The sequence below is a fragment of the Festucalex cinctus genome, chromosome 12, assembly GCF_051991245.1.
Source record: "Festucalex cinctus isolate MCC-2025b chromosome 12, RoL_Fcin_1.0, whole genome shotgun sequence".
Lineage (NCBI taxonomy): Eukaryota > Metazoa > Chordata > Actinopteri > Syngnathiformes > Syngnathidae > Festucalex > Festucalex cinctus.
In genome coordinates, this window is record NC_135422.1 from 8,273,489 (window position 1) to 8,292,695 (window position 19,207).

Here is a 19,207-nt window from a genome sequence, read left to right on the forward strand (position 1 = left end):
GATTAGGTTACATGTGAGTCAAAATATTAGGCAACGCTCTGTATGATTTAGCACAGTTGTATTGTACGCTACAAATTATGAGGTGTTCCTAATGAAAAGTCTGTTGTGTGTATCTTCCCATCTCACTTGTCACATCAGGATCCAGATGTGATCAATACACCTCTCCCAGTGGAATATCGGCCCACCGCGGACGACGATAGCGCCGCCGTCATCCGCCCGTCCGACTGCACGGCCACCAGTTTCGCTCCTCTTCCCGTCTCCTTGGCCGCCTCCTCCCACTCGGCCCTCCTCCCGCAGCCCGCCAAACCTCATCTTCTCCTTCAGAGAGTCCCGCCCGTCCAGCACAAGGCGCCGCCATGCCGCGAGGCGCTCCCGGATCCATCCTGGGCCGAGGCGGCCCCGGCGGCCTTCCCCGAGCCTCCCTTGCGCCAACCGAGCGCCACGAACGGCTCCTGTTCGGGGAGCCAGCGGCTGAAGAACAAAACCAAGAATTTGTGGAACCCGACGTACGGCTCGTGGGTCTTGGAAGGCTTCAAGGGCAAGAAGGCCCTGGCTCACACTCAGTCCGTGCCCCTCTCAAGTTCGCCTCAATCCTCGTCGGAGTGCAACCGGGCGGCTTGTGAGAGCTCCCACCTCAAAGCTCCCGCCGCCTGCACATCTGCGTCGCCTTCCTGCCAGCTTCCAGCTTCACTGAGCATGCCCCAGAGTAAGGGCCAAAGCAGCGCCGCCCCCTCAAAGGTGGGCGTCGACCTGGCCAAGCTGCAGAGCTTCCCCTGCGGAAACGTCAACTACGCCTACGACGAGCAAAGCTATGAGGCAGAAAGCTTACCATTGATGGGCCAGACCAAAACCCCGGAAGCCATCAAAAACACCAACTCCGCCCCCAGCATGTCCTCGGGGACGGGCCTGGGGTTGGCGCTGGGCTTCTACACATCCTCCTCTTCCTCCTCATCTTCGTCCTCCTCTTCCTCTTCCTGCATGCCCAAGCTGCTGCTCAAGCGTCACGCCAGCTACGGGCACGAGGACGTGAGGAGGCACACCAAAGCCGAGAAGCCGTCACGAGACCGAGACTCGGGCTTCTCCCTGTCCGAGGACCTGAGCGTCATGCCAATCTGAGCGTCAGCATAGCAAAAAAAAAAGAAAAGAAAGAAAAAAGACCATGGTAAATCATTACATTTGGAACCTATCCTCCACTATTTTCTGAAAAAGTCACTCATAAGTAATAACAAACATTTTAAGATAGATGCATTGTGCAGTTAACTCATTTACTCCCCAAAACGTATAAATACGTTCTATTTTAAATGTTTTAAGTGTCCCAAAGACGTATTTATATGTTTTTTTTTGTTTTTGTTTTTTATGCTAGAGCATACAGAAGGCTTTGATGCAGCCTCTGAACTGCAGAGAATGGTTGACGTAATTGTAGCTAATACAAAAATAGCCAGCAGGTGGCAGCAGAGTACAAGAGATCAACCAGGGCCATGTTGCAAACAAGCTGATTTCCCCACAGTTCTAAACAGATTTGTGAATAATGATGAAATGTAGCTATATTTTAATGCCAATTGCTGCAAAACGAGAACAGATAGAAATATCTTTCTTTTTCCTGATGAAAGAAGAGACTAAGCTTTCTTCTAATAGGTTCTATGTTTTTTTTTATAGCAATAGAACACAATATTCTGTGGGCCTTGCAAAATTGGTCAAAATCCAGGAAAACTTCAGTGAAAATTGCTGGGAGTAAATGAGTTAATAATATAATTAAAACATTTTTTGAAAGTGTAGAAATCCTTTATTGTGATCTATTTTTTTTTTTTAACAACGTCAAAGGAACCTGCTATCTTAACAGAGAGGAGATGCTGACTTTCTTTATCGACTGTGCCAGCCAGGTGAATGATTTGACCTCATGTAATGGGTCTGATGATTACAATGCTGGAAGGAGACCTTTATACAATCCTCTGCACTGTGATTTAGAGAGCTGGACTCTTTCATTTGTTCCTTTTTTTTTTTTTTTTTTTTTTTTTTAAACCTGTGCTGTTAGGTCGCATGGTTATGCAGTATGGTGGATACAGGGGACTGATATACTCTCACTGTTGTTGGTTTTAAGATGGCAGTTTATTGGACATGCATTTGAACAGGACATTTGAGAGGGGACAGAGAAGATGGCGTAGTGTTACATTCGAGGTGACCTCATCATGTGCTTCTTATTCCAATCACATTGTCCCCAGAATGCTGAAATATTTTCAATTTTTTTTTTTATTCACAAAATGACATTCAGATTGCGCTGAAGATTTTTTGGGGACTCGTTCTGAAGGAATAATGTGAAAAACACCCTACTGCTTATAACGTCTGCAATAATGTGTACTTTTCTATACAGAGATGGTTTTGAAGCATGAAAAGAGAGCATGAACATTTAGCCACAAATCTTGGCAGTGTGGCTATGATGACATAGTAGTTTGGATACCATGTAGCCCTTTTCTTGCTGGCTTTTAGAGGTTAAATCAGGTGGGGAAAAGTATGGCCCGTGGGCCACATGCTGAAATACAGTTGTACCTTGACTTATGAGTTAAATTCTGTAGACGTTTGCTCGTACCTCAAATTTCAGCTTAACACAATTTTTTAAAAACATGACCAAGCAACAGCTTGTAGGGCAAGTGTAGAGGCGCATCAATTAATCATAACTTATCGATTAGCAAATTAATCAACTGTTTTGAAAAAAAAAATGGAACATTGTTTATCTTAAAGTCAGTTTGAAATGAATGTAAATGTAATACAGGGATGGGAATCAAAAAAATGTTGTTGTTTTTGTCCAATTTAGATTTATTATTACATCAGCAATTAATAGAAAACATAATTGACAGATTGATTGATTGATTGATTGCATCTCTACTAGTGAGTCAGGGTACCACCACTGTATTTGTTGCAGTAATTGCAGTTTTTGCCTAAAATTTGCTGTAAAAATGTATTTCTTTATTTTGTATTGATTTATCTAATTAAATAATCAGTTGTAAATAATATTTTTATTCAATAATTAGTTAAGTATAATTAAATTCGCTATGAAATCTTCAAATGAAAATTAATTCACATACACATTTTGACTTCAAAGTCTTTCTCACTCACTTTTTTTTTTTTGTTTCCAATTATTGTCTAAAACCGTAAAAAAAAAAAAAAAATGTCGCCAATAAACATTTAACTTTAGAAGGGATGTGTGCAAGTCTGCCCAGCTTGCTGGACAAAGCCAAATGAGCTCCATTTTGAGTCCTTGAGCTAAGCCAAATGAGTTAGCTAAGCTAAGCTGAGCTAATGACTACGCAGAACTCAAGCCAATCTTTTTTAAATATGCTTCTCTTGCAAGATATTATGAATATTTGACAAAATACTGACATTCCATTTGAAGGAAACATTTTTTTTTGTGCTCGTTTATGTTCACCCAGTCTAGCATGTAGTTATAAAGTTGTTTTAGCTTTAGCATATTGACTTAAAACAGTATGAATGATGACAGCTGTGAAATATTCGCTATTTTTATACTCACATCTATACACTGGACTAACATTTGTATTTTGATTTTATTTTTAGTAGTTATAAATGTATACTGTGTATCGTCTTATTTGTAGTCAATCACTGCCATTGGATATTACAACACAAGAGTTGTTGTAGTAGCCACGTTTACTCAGCAGGGGGAGGTATTCAGCTGTCATATACACAACGAGCTGCTCCATTCGCGTGTGCTTTGTCACACAAAAAACTGTTGAGTATTTATGATCATTGTTGTGGATTGTTCCTCAGTAATCAATCTGCACCAATAAATGTTTGTATTTTTACATTATGGGTTACATAAGGGTTGTAATTTTTGTATGTTTTGAACCTGCTGTTTAGTTGCTCAACCTTATAAATAAACAGGCATCGACGTTATTACTCTTATATTGTGTGGCGGGGATAACTGACATTTTCAGTGGGTTTACTCCTTTCGGAGTCTTCTGTCAATCTCTGAAGCTCACTTCTACCCTAGTAAAGGAGTTGGACGTTTTTCGTCAGACGTGAAGCTTGGTTTCACGACCGCGGCCATCTTGGAAATGGAAGTTGGCCACCTGTTGCGCTCACAGAAAGTGCTCAATTCAAATAAAACACTGAACCAAATTAGAACTAAGCCTTGATTTAGACCTATGAACTACATCGGGCTAAATCTAGTTCAGAGATTCAACTGTAAAAGAAAAGGAAGAAGCTTGACTGTTACCGTACCTGGTAGGCCTAAGTATATTGCGGATAATCTTACAACGGTAAACGAAAGTATGAAACAATCTGGCCTTTATTGACTTAGTTTGGAAGAGAAGGAAATGCTAAGTATTGATTGTCCATATACATGTACCGCGAAATGTACCCCCAAGGCACATTGTCTAACACTGTACATTTTATTTTCTATTGAGTTGTAATATTTGCAGAGTGTGAACGCTATGCAACATACTTGTCTTTCACACATGCATCTAACCAAAATGTGCCCAAACTCAATAAACATATACCGAGATTATTAGTGTATAATTGTGTGTAGTTCGTTACTCAGTGTGTACGCATTTGTTTTTCTCCCCCAGGAGCAGAAAATAAATGGAAGGAACCTATCAGGATGCCACAATACTGTTAAAAGGTACAAATCAACAGCATTTTACTCTGTAGCGACTGTAGTTCCACATACATTTGTCTGAGCTATTTTACGTAATATGCATAAATCAATGTGTTCATTAATAGTATCTCTATTTGTTGAATTATGACAGTGTTGAAGATGATATGAAAAATAAAACATTCACCCTATCGGAGAACTTTTGGGAAATCTATATTAATTGTTTTGACAGTTAGAATTCTTAAATCTCAAAACATTTGATACCGATTCAAAAACCCATAACACACACACACACACACACACACAAAAACCCAGCTGAAAGCACATTTACAGTGATGTTGCGCTAACTAGTGGCAAAGGTGGTAAACCTCGAGTAACCTCTAAACATCCCATTTAAACATGTGCCAAAATAATACTCAGTAATAATAATAATAATAATAATAAAAGTCTGCTGCAGATGAGCAAGTGTTTCACATGGGACTAAAACTACTCCAATTAAAAAGTAACATCATCTGATAATATAAGCAAGGCTTCAATTTGCATGTGTGATTCAGGTTGCTTATACATTTTTTTTTAATGAATTAGAATTCTGTTTCTAGAGTCCTCAAAAAGATGTTGAACTTACTGTGCTTTCCAATAAAAGTTTAAGTAGATAATAAAACTGTGTAAAAATATTCACTAAAAATGCTAAGGCTGCAAAAGATGAGTTCACTTTTAGCCAAGACTTTACTGCTATGCAAAAACAAAGTGTTGAGGTGATGTAATGTAAAGTTAATATTACATCAGACATATTAATAGATGATTCCGTTCCATTTTCAAACGTATAGCAAATGTCATTTTTCATGTTATGAAGGCTTAACTGAAACTGTCAGTTTGTTTGCTCAGTGACTAGTTCTCACCTAAAGTAAATTTTCATTTTTTCTTCTTACCAAGCCCTTTTGAATATTTATCTATTCCCAACACCGTATTTTGTCACTAGATGTTATTTTTGTCCACACAGTACGCACGCTAGCTTCCCTCCACATAGAAACCTCTTATTCCATTTTCATTGCTCATTCAAAGTCTGTTGACCTTTCCCCCACTTGCATGTCCACAATCCAAGCCGGGCTCATTCGCCGCTCACGGCCTCCAGGGTGCGGATGAGGTTTTGCAGGCCCAAAAGGTACCCGTCCTCTCGGTTGCCTTCTCGCCAGGGAACGTCGTGCTTCAGCACGTGGCCCTCCGGCAACGGGGTGGTCTTGCCAAAGTCAATAATCCACACCTGAGCGTTGCCCGTGTGGTCGTGGATGAAAAGCAGAGAACTGCCGATGACCTGAAGCAGGGCAACGACACCTTCTCAGTGCAGCTCCACAGCGCAATAATAAACAGATTGAACAAAAATGAATACATCGAAATGAATCATCACCTCATGCTGGTTGAAGAACTCCGATGTTTTCAGCGCCTGTTGGATCTCCATCAGTCTCCTTAAGTAGGACTTCTGTGTTGATAAGAAATAATACATTTCATTCATTTAACTTAGCGTGAGCAAAACTGTGGTTTGTTATAGTACCACAGAGGGTATCAGAGAACCGTCAAACAAGGAAACATGCAGGAAACTGCCCTGCACAAACGAATTAATACTAGCAAGTAGGGGTGTTAAAAAAAAAAATCGATTCGGCGATATATCGCGATACTACATCGCGCGATTCTCGAATCGATTCAATAATCGGCAGAATTTTTTTTTTTTTTTTTTTTTTTTTTTTTTTTTTTTTTAGGATTCACACCTTGAGCATGGAAGAATGTTATATGAACGGCACATTAAGCCTTAATATTTTTATTTTAATGCTGTTCAAACATGAAACAGATTACAACCTCTATAAGACTGAAATTTCAGATAAATAAATAATACATTTTCATATAAATCTTACACTCTACAAGCTTACTGATTTGTATTTTCTAAATATGAATGAAAAAAAATCGCAACAATCGACTTATAAATTCGTATCGGGATTAATCGGTATCGAATCGTGACCATTCGTATTGGGATTAATCGGTATCGAATCGAATCGTGACCTGTGAATCGTGATACGAATCGAATCGTCAGGTACTAAGCAATTCACACCCCTACTAGCAAGCAAATGCTATTGACACAGCAATGTCGATAAAATTCCTCAAGTCTATTCTGTTATTTTTCAAGTGTCCACTATCCAGCAAGCATAAAACCTTCCCGGTTTGCCTTGCATGTTTTCCTTGCACGCAACATTCCGATGTTATCATTTGCGCTTGTGCGGCTTTCACATACTATGATGTTGACGTTGCCGCTGACAAAGTCCTTGAACGTCTCGATGACATCCTGCTCCGACCTGGTTTTCTTGAAGTCGGTCCGACAGGTGCCGTCACATTTCTGAACGTGAGCAAAATACACAATAAGACGAGGGTGAAGAGAATAATGTTGTGCGTGGCAGACAAACATTTGTTTATTTTGATGTTATGTTTATTATGAGGTATGACACAATGAGCTTGCAAATAGATTCTTGACCTGGACAAGTACACTTAAGGCACCTCTGTTGAAAAGTAAAAACACATTTTGTTATAAGGACATGACATGGTGTACTGTATTTTTCGCATTCATCACAATATGCTTAGGGGAACGCATTGCATTGTGGGATGAGGCAGCCATTTTGGACTAGTGGTATCCATGATGAATGTAAAGCAAAAAGAGTTTGAGCAGTGAAAGTTGGCATGTTGAAATGCAAGCATGGTATAATTGGACCGCAAAGCTGTGCTTTTTTTCTTCCCATCCTCATCTTTTCTTCTTTGTGTCTGTTGTGTTCAAGGTGACTACGTCTTATAATAGCGCTACAGCTGGCAGTTTTCACTTTATTTGGAGCCATACTGAGGATTAATTTGGAGCAAATAAACCAAGTTACCTGCAATTTCTCGTGCACGGAGCCAATAATATGTACACAAAAACAGAGTCTTCCGCAGCCATTAAGATTGTTAGTAAGCTGAAAATAATATTAGAACTGAAGTCATTTTTCCACCGGTATTTTTGTTTGTAAACCGAATATTGTTTTGTTAATCGAGGTTCTACTGTACTCAGTTGACAACATTAGCTAAGCCAGTGTTTGTCAACCCTGGCCCTCGGGGCAAGATTTGCACCCTGTTTGTGTCTCCCTATTCCCAACGCAGGTGATTCCAATGACAGCTCATCAACAAGCTCTAGAGAAGCCTGATAACGATCCTCACCTGTGTTGGAATTGGGAGACATGAGGAAACAGGCTAAGATAAGGAAACATTTTTGATGCACAGCTCGACTACTTCCTGAACTGAATACCACATTTTTGTTTCCTGTCTTTCATGAGTGGACAAACTGATTAATCCAGGTGTGTCTGGCCAATGTTGTTGTAGTTACTGAGATCAGGCACACCTGGATTAATCAGCTTGTCCACTCCTGAAAGACAGGAAATGAAGGACTGGTGTTGAGTTCAGGAAGTAGTGGATTTGTGCAAAGAGCACATTGAGCTAATGCTAGCGAGGTAGGACAACAAATTGTGACACGTAAGTGTAATTTTTTTTTCTTCTTCTTCTCAGATAAGCACTATTTAAATTTATAAATGATGAAAACAATTTTGTGTTTAAAAAAAAGGGGGGTACATACAGCAGGACAGCAAAGAAACACTGTATTCATTTTTCTTTTATAATGTACTTAAATATATTTCAGCCTTTGCTTTGTTACTTTTAATTCAGCACAGAAGTTAAATCAGTACTCCAATTACTTCCTGGAGTGTTTTTTTTTTTTTTTAAACAAGTATCCATACCTCTACTTAAATATAGTGTGAGTATTCCTAGTGCTAAAGTCAACGTTATCTATCACGTCCGAGTTTGTATATCGTGGCCCTCCCTCCATGTGTATTTTTTTTATTTTTATTTTTTCTCTTTCTCCTCCATGTGTACCTTGATGCCGTCTATCCTGAAGCCCATGGTGCTGCTGGAGCTCAGGCTTTCCCTCCACTGCATGTAGCGAGGTTTGGTGACGCCACATTGGGAGTGTTCCTGGGCTGTCGGGCCTTCGCTGTCCACCTCCACCATCTTCTTATACAAGTCCTCCCTCGGCTTGGGCCGCACCCGCGCTCGAACCAGTTCTTCCTCCAAGTAGGTTCTACAAGCAGGAGGAGTATGTTTACACACCTTCGGCATTTGCAAAAAAAAAAAAAGGCAACCGCCCAAAATGGCAGAGGCTATTTACATTCAGGGTGTGAATTATTTTCACTCCCTGCGTTATTTGCAAAATTAGTAATGCTTTGTTACACGAGCAGTTTGACAGTTTTCACACCAGATACTGTCGCTGTAAACAAGCACATGTGACTTTTCAGTTTCAGTTTTTGAGCCGCACTTCCTCTCTTCTGCAGAGGGAAGCTTAGAGGAAACTCTAGCGTGCACTGCTCAACAGAGAGTTCGTGCAAGTAAGCGGTTTTGAAAGTGTGCGGTTAACAAACAAAGGGGAGTCTCCAGGGACACCCCGAGTGTGTGAATGTGATGCAAACGTGCCATCATGCAGCGAGTGTCGTGGACGGGAAGTTTAGTTTATGAAGCATTTTCCGTAGCAAAAGGGAAGTAACCAACTTGTTTGTGCATATGTGAGTGAGTATATGCACAGGGCGCTGTGGCAGGAAGCCAAGCATAAAGTGTGCACTAAGAGCAGGTGTTGCCTTTTAGAGCACTCGATTTGAAGCAGTAAATACTATTTCCAATCTCCACATCTCATTTAAAGCAGCAATCTAAGCTTAAGTAGACAACTTAAAGCGAAGTCAACCCCAAAAAACTTTATTAAAAAAATAATATGTTCTATGCAGCCCCACTAGTTTAAATACGATATTCTGGTTAATATTGCATTAGTGGAATATAAATTAAGCAGCAAAATCCAGCCGTTTTTAATCCATCTCCGGCGACGGCCATTTTGCCACTTGCTGTCAACTGAAGATGACATCATTGTTGTTCAGGTCTCAGGTAACAGCCAATCACACCGCAGCTTCAGAAAACAGGTGAGCTCTGATTGGTTGTTGTCTGAGCCCTGAGCAATAATGTCATCTTGAGTCGACAGCAAGTGGCAAAATGGCCGCCCTCTAAGAAACGGCTGGATTTTGCTTGATAACTCATATTCTAAAAATGTAATATTAATCAGGATGTCATGTTTAGACTAGTGAGGTCACATATAACGTTATTGTCAAGAAATATTTAAGGATGACTTCCATTTTAATAATTTTCAAGGTATAGTGAACACGCCTGCTTCACAGTTTTCGTGTTTTCTCCAGGTACTCCGTACACGTTTCAAAAACATGCATGTTACGGAAAATGTCAACAGTTGTTTGTTTAGTGTTTCCTATATAGCCCTCACTTGTCTAAACACAGAATTCTGATTAATATTGCTTTTGTGGAACATGAATTTAAGCAGTAAAATCCATACTTTTTTTTTTTCCCCCCCATCTCAGGGTGCGGCCATTTTACTCAAGTAACGACCAATCACGGCTCAGCTTCAAAATAACGGGTGAGCCTTGATTGGTCATTGCCTGAGCAGTGAGCAACTGTGATGTCATTCTCAATCGACAGCAAGTGACAAAATGGCCGCCTCCTGAGATGGATACAAATGGGTGGATTTTGCTGCTTTACTCTTATTCCACAAACGAGATATTAATCAGAATGCAGTGTTTAGACTACATTAGGCACATACAACAATTATTGAAAATAATTTTTTTAGGTTAAATGAGAAAATAAGTGAAAGAGGTGTCCCTATAGATATAATTAATTCCCAACACAATTCGAAGCTAAGCCTGCTTAGGCCTACCTCACTCCCATCTTGCAGTCCATGACATTTGGAAGGTCAAAATCTGCCAGCAGGTCAGCCATGTGTATGAAAGACTCTCCGTCTTTCTCCACCACGCCGTGGTAAACGGGCACGAACGGCAGCAGCGAGTCACCTCTCAGCCTCTCAAAGCACTGCACCTCATTGTCAGAAAATTTCTTCAGAATGCTGCCCTCGTCCGCTGCTTTGAAGTTGCCTGAGATAACATGTTCAGCCTTTAGCCTAGTTTTATGATTACGAATTAATGGAGAGAATCGGGTGGGCCGACGTTACCTTTATGACCGGAGAGCTGCACCCAGTTTAGCTTTCTTTTGTGGGCAGCGCTGAAGGGCCATTGGACGATGGTCTTCAACTTCCACCATGGCTTGTTCTGATGAACACATGCATAATCAGGTTAGACTTAAAAGAAGATAGGTTGATTATTTTTTTTGGGGGGGGGGCAGAAAAGAACATTGGAGAAGAAACTGAAGAGCAATGTTTTATGATTTTTGTTATTTTCTCCATCTATAAGATGGACAAACTGTCTGTCTGTGGATCTCACTTTGCTTTATCTATCCTTCCCTCCTTCCTCTCTTTAGTTTTTCCTCTGGTCACTTGAGATCTCAATTTATTGGAAGTTTGAGGTTTCTGGGGTTGGCATAAAACTCTGGTTTTGTAACCACGCAGGAGGAGTTTGGTTGGTGCTGGATTTCACTTTGATGGATTGAATGTGCTGGCTTCTATGGATCTCACTCTGCCTCATCGATCCTTCCCTCCTTCCTCTCTTTAGTTTTTCCTCTGGTCTCTTGAGATCTCGTTAATTTGTTGGAATTTAGAGGCTTCCGGGGTTGGCGTAAGACTTAGATTTTGTAACCATGGGGAAGGCAGGAAGTGTTTGGTCGGTGCTGGATTTCACTTTGATTTATCTTTCTTTTCTCTTTATTTCTTCTGACCTTTTCTCTGGTCTCCTGACCATTTGAATCTCACGACTCTGGCGAGACTCTGAAGTACGTGGTTAAGGTGAAGGGTAATGGGATTTTTAAGGTTTTAGGTGAATTAATGAGTATAAATTTATACATATTTACGCACGCACGCAAACTCACGCAAACGCACGCACACATACACAAAAACAAAAAAACAATGATGATAAGACGTTGAATCGGTAAGACTACCGAATGAACAATTCTGAGCTCTTAGAAAAAAAAAAGAAAAAAAGATGGACAAACTGAAAAAGCGTGAAGGCTTAAATAAAGGGTCATACAAGTATTCCTCCATGATTATCTATATTCCTTTGACCTCTGACCTTTGACCTTTTGATAATTTCCAGATAAAGACATTTCTCACATTTGTGCACAAAGACCTCTTTACACTTTATAGTAAGTAATCAGTTCCATACAAAGACATTTAATATGAACTTCAAGTCAAGTCATCTTTATTTATATAGCACTTTGAAACAGCCTTAGCTGCCACAAAGCGCTTTACAGAAAAACAGGACACAGTAGCGTCATATAAATTGGCCGCAAAGGCAAAACAAGAAGGATGTATGGTGATGTGAACCCAGAAAAAGTAACATATGAATTATTCACAGGATGCTGAGTGTTGTTGTGGTGAAGTACTTTGTCTCAGTAGTGTATGTAATGGCTTCAACTCCACTTGTTGTTCATTCACAGCTGTGTTTGGTTAGAAGTTATATTGATTATTCAAAGCACAGAAGTCAAACAAAAATCAATCAGATTTACATTAAGAATTGTCCATAGACAAAACAACCATTAAATGTGTACTGAAGAAGAAGAAGAAAACATTTCACATGTATTGTATCAGGAGCAGAAAATGAATGGATGAATAGTTCTAAATTGCAATAATTTTGGAAGATAGTGTTTATTTTTAACCAGCTTTTCTACCTTTTACCAACAATTTTTACTTTTATTTGATCACCTTGGTCCACAAAGTGTTTACTTCCAGTACACAAAGTTATCACATAATTTCCTTAATCAAACCATCAAGTATGAACACACCCAAAAACAGCACAGTAAGTTATTTTATTTTATTATTATTTTTTAAACAATTTCATAAGCACATTACTCAGTGTCAGTACTAAATCAAACTATTACAGCACATGAACCCAGAGATGTAATGTGGGTTTCCTCCTTGTCTGCAAACTATTATGTTATGACTACTGTAGGAGATGTATAAAAATGCTCAATTGCTGTTTTGACTGTCAAAGAGTTACTGAATGAGCAACATGTGTATTATTGTGGTCGTAGTTCACAGAAGACTACTGTAACTGCAACAAAACGTAAGCATTATTTTCTTTCTAAAGACAGAATTGTAGATTGTTGAAGATTTGGAGGGCATATTTTGTTGTAGTGAAGTTAAAAAAACCAAAAGAACACGACAGCGCTGAGTTACTGCTTTTCTTGTCAGAAATGTTTATTTTACATGCTTGTTTGGGGGACTCCCTCCTTCACCGCCGCTTTCTCTTCCGTGTCTTTCTTGTAACACGTGTGAATATGCAAACAAGACACACGCACAAAGAAAACAAAGTGACAGCTTGCATATTTCACAGACATTCAACTGTGCTTTCACACTTTCAGGGAACTGCCTGTTTTATTTCCCTGCCATAAAAGCGCTTCGAGTTGAAATGATTTAGACATTTAAAGTGACGTTATCTTACTTCTTGAAAAGATGACAAACACACGGCGGTAGTAGATAAGGTTATTCCCATGCGTCGGTGTGCAACTTTGACATGTTGTCCTCTTCCACTGACGCGCTGGGGATGTCATGTTCTTCATTATGAAGTGATGTAAACAGGAAATGAAACATAGACTTTCGCGTTTCACTAATTACTTCTCAAATAATTATTCCGTTCCTGTAGCCGAATGTACTTCCTGAATATTAGTGTATTTCTTCATTAATATTATTTTATTTATATGATTGCAATATTTTACTACACCAACATAATGGCTTTATAATTATTGGTCTGTCAGTGACAGATTTTTTTTTTTTCTTGTGCACGGATAAGCGATTCAGATAATGGATGGAGGGTATGGATTACATGATTATATTACATGTACATTGCATAAATAATATTGGTCAAAAATGGTGACGCTTCGGTCGGTATTGTTGAGTTGATGTAAAGGAGTTCAAAGGTTGGGTAGAGAAAATCCAGTACTTTCATCCATTCATTTTCTATCGTGTTTGTCCTCTTTAGTGTCTTTCCCAGAAAAATTTGGGAAAGAGGGGTACACCCTCTACTTGTCATGACTGGGTCATGCAAGGGTTATGTTTGGGTCATAACTGTGAGGTCAAGTGTCGGTTTTGAACTGATGTAACCATCATCTGGTTTCAACTGGAAAACCGCTATGTGATGTCAGGAGCTATGTGTGGTCAAGAATCTTTAATCCCTTTACTCGGTCAACAGCCAATCAGATAATTCCATGTCAGTCCTGTTACCCACATGTCTAGGCACAGCCAATCCGATCAATTGACTGTCTATTTAAGCCAAACCGAGAAGTGTGTGTTTGTCGGATTATTACCACGGTTTCTCCGTGCATCTTCGCAGCCCAAGGAGACTTGGCGTCTCGTGATTCCTGATGCATTCTCATTGTTTGTCGTCTAGTCAAGTTTGTTCTACGCCTCTCGATGTTATGCGAATAAAGAGTTAAAATCTTATTTGTGTCTGCACTTTTGGGATCCAACCTCAGAACATAACACTAATGGTTGCCGGCCAATTACAGGGCAAGCGTACTTTTGATTAATAGTGGTTCCTTGATTTTTTGTAAAATAAATAAATACATACTTTAAAAAAAATGTTTTACTTAGAAAGCTTGTCTTTTCGTTATTATCTTTTTAGTAAGAATTTTAAATCACATATAATACATTTTAAAAGAGATTTTTTTTTTTTTTTTTTTTTTTTAAGTGGGCTAGTCACTGTTTGCAGGGGTTGGCTGTAGTTTTGAGTTGTAATATCACCATTCAATATCACTTCACCCTGCCTTAAAAAAAAATGTGTCTTAGGAATGACATGCAGTTCAAACATAGTATTTCAATAATGCTAAAAAATTTTGTAAGTTAATTTTTGTGGGGGGGAAAAGGCACAAAATGACTTATTGCACTTAATGTTGGTTTGCTGTTTCGCAGTTTTGTGCTATTTTGCCATTTTTGCGCAGTGAATTTAATGAGAAAAGTCAAAAGATGTGGTCATTTATAAGCATGGATTTCTGTGTAACTGCATCTCCACTAAGTAGAGCCCTCAAAACTCATTTCTATTTATTCATTTAATTGTAATTCAACATGTTGGTTTGCTTTCACCAACTTACACGAATGAATTTGATGACAAAGGCCAAAAGATATCCTCCATGCGATAACTTGAATTCCTTTAAAGCCGTGCATTTCTCTGATTTGTTGTTATATAAGGTGTGTTTGGTATGTTTTTACCCCCGTCAGCACTGCAGCCCTCTTTGTGTTTGGCCAGAGATTCCTGGCGTGTGGGACACCAAGGCTGACAAAGCAAAGCTGATCCAAGCGGTTGCCCATGGCAATGCTGCGAGCACAGGCTGCAGAGGCACTCACTTTCAAGGAGAAAAGTGAACAGGCAGGCGCTAGACAGACAGACATGGCTAATACCTGCCACATCCAAGTGTGCTGACACCTTTTGAGGGGGTGATACAAACTCATTAGCATGTAAGCAGTAGAAATGATGAGTCTCTTCTGAGCGTTTCACTTGTGAAATACTGCAGCTTAATAGTGATGTGTAAGTGATATTGACTTCCTGTAGGGGTGCCTTGTTAAATGTCAAAGCTGTATTTGCGAAAAGGAAAAAATGAAAAGAGCATTATTGCACAATGCTATGCTAGCCTTCGCAAATGTGAGTTTGCGTGGGCGGAGAAGGCCGCTGAATTGGAACTGGTGATCAACACAAATGCCTATGTTGGGAGATTTCTATCATCTTTGGAAATGGTGGATGATGGTACTGTGTGAATGTGCACTCTTAACGGGTCATTCGTTTTGAGAAAATGACAAGTGCAGACCTTTTATGGAGAAGCGAGGAGAATAGGTGGGAAAGTCAAGTCTAGCGGTGACAGTGTTGACATAAAGAAGACGAAACATTACAGAGTCTGTGAACGCACTCTGCCTTGCAATTCTCTGAGTCGGGAACAAACTGTAACACTTCATGGCAAATATGCTATTACGTCTCATATAAACTGTGCTCAGTGACAGCACATTAAGTCTGACTAAGATGCGTCTACAAACAAAATATTAACATATGCACACACTTCCACCCTCTTTAATTTGAGGCCACTCCCTTGACACCTGCAGTATGTGTGCCTAAGGAGGGGCGCAACTGAAGAAGAGGGATGGGTAAGTGGTGTCGGGCCAATACTCTGCCTTATTTCAAAGTATTGTACTTGCGACCATTTTAAGGGCAGAAAATGAAATATCTGTCACTGCTTTTTAGAGAAAATCTTATGTATACTAGTGGTATAAAGTTTATATATAAAACAATAACTACTACTACTTACTACTATTGATAATAATAATAATAATAATACAATTAAATAATTCAGCATTTTATTTTAGTTCACTATTTTTTGTATTTTATTATATACAATAAAATACATGATAAATTAATACAGTTTATTTTCATAATAAAATGATTTATTATAATTTTTATGTTATTATTATTATTATTATTATTATTATTATTATTACCATTCTTTAATAAAAAATACATATATAGTTCATAATTTTCAAAAATAAAAATATTTATATTAATATGATTCTTTTTTTAAATGAGAGAAATATGTAGATGCATACATGTAAATTGTCATTAATTGATTGTATGTTTCTTTTTAATTTTAAATTTTCTATTCTGCTACTTGTCTATGTTTATGTTTATATCTTCAATAAATGAACAAATAAATGAATACATTTTAATTAACCATTTTTTGGGTGGGGTGGGCAAAAAAATTCTGCAAGAAATCGGGTCTTATTCTAAAGTGCCCCGAGGTCAACATAACTTGTTTTAGTTCATGCGCACTGCAAGGCTCATTAAGGTGATAAAGACATTTGATAAAGTCACTAGAGATAAGAAGAAAGAAGTTAATTTCATTGGGCTTAATGACATTGCCAAACGATTATCTGTTATAATGGGAAACAGTATCGCCAGCTTTGCCCAATATGTCTTTATTATGACTTCAAACGAGACAAAATGTGCACAAACACCGAACCGACAAAGGTCTAAAACCTCAAAAATGTAGAAGTGGCTTATTTCCCGCGTGGTGCCTCTGCTGAAGTACCCGCATTGACATTTTATGGCACTTGAAAATCAAGCACGCAAGCGGACTTTTAGCACTGTGTAATTGGCCCCTTGTTTATTGTCTGAAAGAGATCCTTCGGGAGGATGTTGTTTGCTTACTGCTGTTTATGTGCTACAATTATTCTGGCTTTAGCCTCACCAATTAAGCCCGCTGTAGTGTGGGTAATCCTGGCAATGACAGCATAGCAGGTCAAGGATCTCATTCGATTCTTTTGCACTGTTGCTTTCAGTTGATTGATGCGTGAAATGAAATTAATTTAAGACACATCAATCTAAAGGTGAAGAATGATTCTCTAACAAGAAAATCCCAATGAGAGAGTTGGACATATCAAAGGTGGGAGCATCTTTGGAACGCTCTCCCTACTAAATTTGCAATGCTCCATCCTTGGACTTAATTAAAAAAAATGTTGGGTTTTTTCCCCCCGTTGATTTCAGTTCAAAACTAGCCGTAAAAATGATACGATGGGGAATCCTCGATTCTCGTAGGGATTAGAGACAAAACCTACACAGAAAAAAAATTGCTATATAACAGACAAAGATTTTTAATTGCCTAATTAGTTTAAATCCTAAATGTATGCATTTTTACGACTCATTCAAACTTGTTTGTGGACATTTTTGGGGCATAGTCTGTTCGTCTTCTTTTTTCGTATGAAGTTTAACATCAGTTTTTTTTTTCAATAGTATAAATTACCTTTTAAAATCAAACTTTGTTTGTACAATGCACAGGTTGTAAAATGAACCAAAAAAATGACATTTTTAATATATATATATATATATATATATATATATATATATATATATATATTTTTTTTTTTTTTTTTTTTTTTTTCTTAGTTTTCAGTACAGTATATATTTTCACCCTATAATGATAATGTTACAGTTCGGTTAAATCAGTGTTATTTATAGGGACAAAGGAGTTAGGAACAAACCCGATCATGGAGAGCAAATTTAACAACAATTTAATGTGCACCTAGTCTGGCAGAAAACATAAAATTAAAAAAATACTAATAATAATAATTCAAATGTTAAGTTTGGAAGGAAGTGAATTTTTTTCTAGACACTAAATATGTTTGCTGCTATGCACATTAAGAAATCAAAAGTGTTGATTGAAGAAACCAGTCGGTTGTTCGTTATGTTTCATCCTGATAAACTTCTTTGAAAAATGGACTCACCTCTACAGGGTCCACCAGGGGCTCGAGAGTGATGATGCCTTTACTTTTGCTCTCGCTATCGCTAAGAAGGTCGTCCTCTGATTCCACCGCAGAGGAGCCGGTGGAGGAGACGGAGGAGGTGGACAGCTTTCTACGCATGCTGCCGTCCACCGCTTCGCCTTCTCCCCAGTCCTCCTGCTTCATCTCCCGTGAGAAGCCGCCCCCATCCGGGGTGATGGTCACCTGCGGTACTCGAGGTGCCTCCATCACACTTCCGAATGCTGTCGCCGGTTCGATTCGCTCGACCCACTGTGAGAGTTCATCGCAACTCTGTGGGGAATCACTTGTCAAAAAAAAAGAAGAAAAAAAGTCAGCCCGAAGTCGTGGGAGTTCCTACGCTCTTTTGTGTGACATTGAACGCACCGTGGCGGAGCGCGACAAAGACCTCCGAGGCTTGTGTTGCCTTCAAGAGTTTCCAGCCTGTGTGGAAGATTTTTCAATATTCAAACAGTCCACACGACTTCCTCGTTGCCTCTGTGCACGCATCGTCGCTTGTGAGTTGTGTGGTGCGCGCTGGTGCAAGACGCGCGTTCATGTGGTTCACGCCTGCGCATTCAGTCCAAAACGGTTTACAGTACGAGTGAGCAAACTTTTGTATCCATTTGATGTTTAAAACGGGTTGATCGTCCAGGCCCAGGTCATACATAGAAGATGCAATAATAAAGTTTATATATAAAACAATAACTACTACTTACTACTACGACTACAAATAATAATAATAATAACAACAATAATAATAATAATACAGTTAAATAATAATTCAGCATTTTGTTTTAGTTCACTATTTTTTTTAATTTTATTATATACAATAAAATACATGATACATTAAGAGAAAGTTTATTTTCATAATAAATTGATTTATTCTAAGTTTTATGTTCTTCTTCTTCTTCTTATTATTATTATTATTATTATTACCATTCTTTAATAAAAATACATATATAATTCCTAATTTTCAAAAATAAAAACATTTATATTAATATGATTCTTTTTTTAAATGAGAGAAATATGTACATGCATACATGTAAATTGTCATTAATTGATTGTATGTTTCTTTTTCATTTTAAATTTTCTGTTCTGCTACTTGTCTATGTTTATGTGTTTATATGTTCAATAAACTAACAAATAAATTAATAAATGTTAATTAACCATTTTTTTGGGGGGGTGGGCAAAAAAAATTCTGCAAGAAATCACAAGACTATTTTTCATGAAAATGACTTGGGCCACATGTTGCTGCAGGCCCCGATTATATTCAT

General features: G+C 38.5%; 2 protein-coding genes across 5 annotated transcripts in view; one reads left to right on the forward strand and one right to left on the reverse strand.

Annotated features, from left to right (window-relative positions):
* ltk (leukocyte receptor tyrosine kinase) overlaps positions 1-4,516 on the forward strand; it is a 53,717-nt gene extending 49,201 nt beyond the window's left edge. For both annotated transcript variants that reach the window (XM_077538662.1, XM_077538663.1), the window contains exon 29: positions 139-4,516. In XM_077538662.1, the coding sequence (XP_077394788.1) occupies positions 139-1,116 (978 nt within the window). In that variant the 3' untranslated portion in view covers positions 1,117-4,516. The remainder of the gene's footprint in view (positions 1-138) is intronic.
* Positions 4,517-4,800: 284 nt separating this feature from the next.
* Positions 4,801-18,466, reverse strand: itpka (inositol-trisphosphate 3-kinase A). 3 transcript variants are annotated; one of them, XM_077538665.1, is made up of 8 exons: positions 18,318-18,466; positions 17,916-18,237; positions 10,719-10,815; positions 10,428-10,641; positions 8,540-8,744; positions 6,885-6,986; positions 6,009-6,080; positions 4,801-5,915 (listed from the first exon to the last, which is right to left on the reverse strand). In XM_077538665.1, exons 2-8 carry the CDS (start codon positions 18,159-18,161, stop codon positions 5,712-5,714), a joined length of 1,140 nt encoding a protein of 379 aa, XP_077394791.1. In that variant the 5' UTR covers positions 18,162-18,237; positions 18,318-18,466; the 3' UTR covers positions 4,801-5,711. The 3 variants fall into 3 exon arrangements, with proteins under 3 accessions (XP_077394791.1, XP_077394792.1, XP_077394790.1); XM_077538666.1 differs by having other exon boundaries at positions 17,916-18,224; positions 18,318-18,461; XM_077538664.1 differs by having other exon boundaries at positions 17,916-18,465.
* Between the last annotated feature and the right edge of the window lie 741 nt (positions 18,467-19,207).

Bases quoted from the DNA above. Each gene is read 5' to 3' on its own strand.
- itpka (XM_077538665.1), bottom strand. From the start codon at position 18,161: ATGGAGGCACCTCGAGTACCGCAGGTGACCATCACCCCGGATGGGGGC. The intron at 10,816-17,915 runs GTGAGTCCATTT...TGTGTTCATCAG, and splicing joins CCCTGGTGGACCCTGTAGAG to AACAAGCCATGGTGGAAGTT. The intron at 6,081-6,884 runs GTATGTGAAAGC...TTATCAACACAG, and splicing joins GCGGCAACGTCAACATCATA to AAGTCCTACTTAAGGAGACT.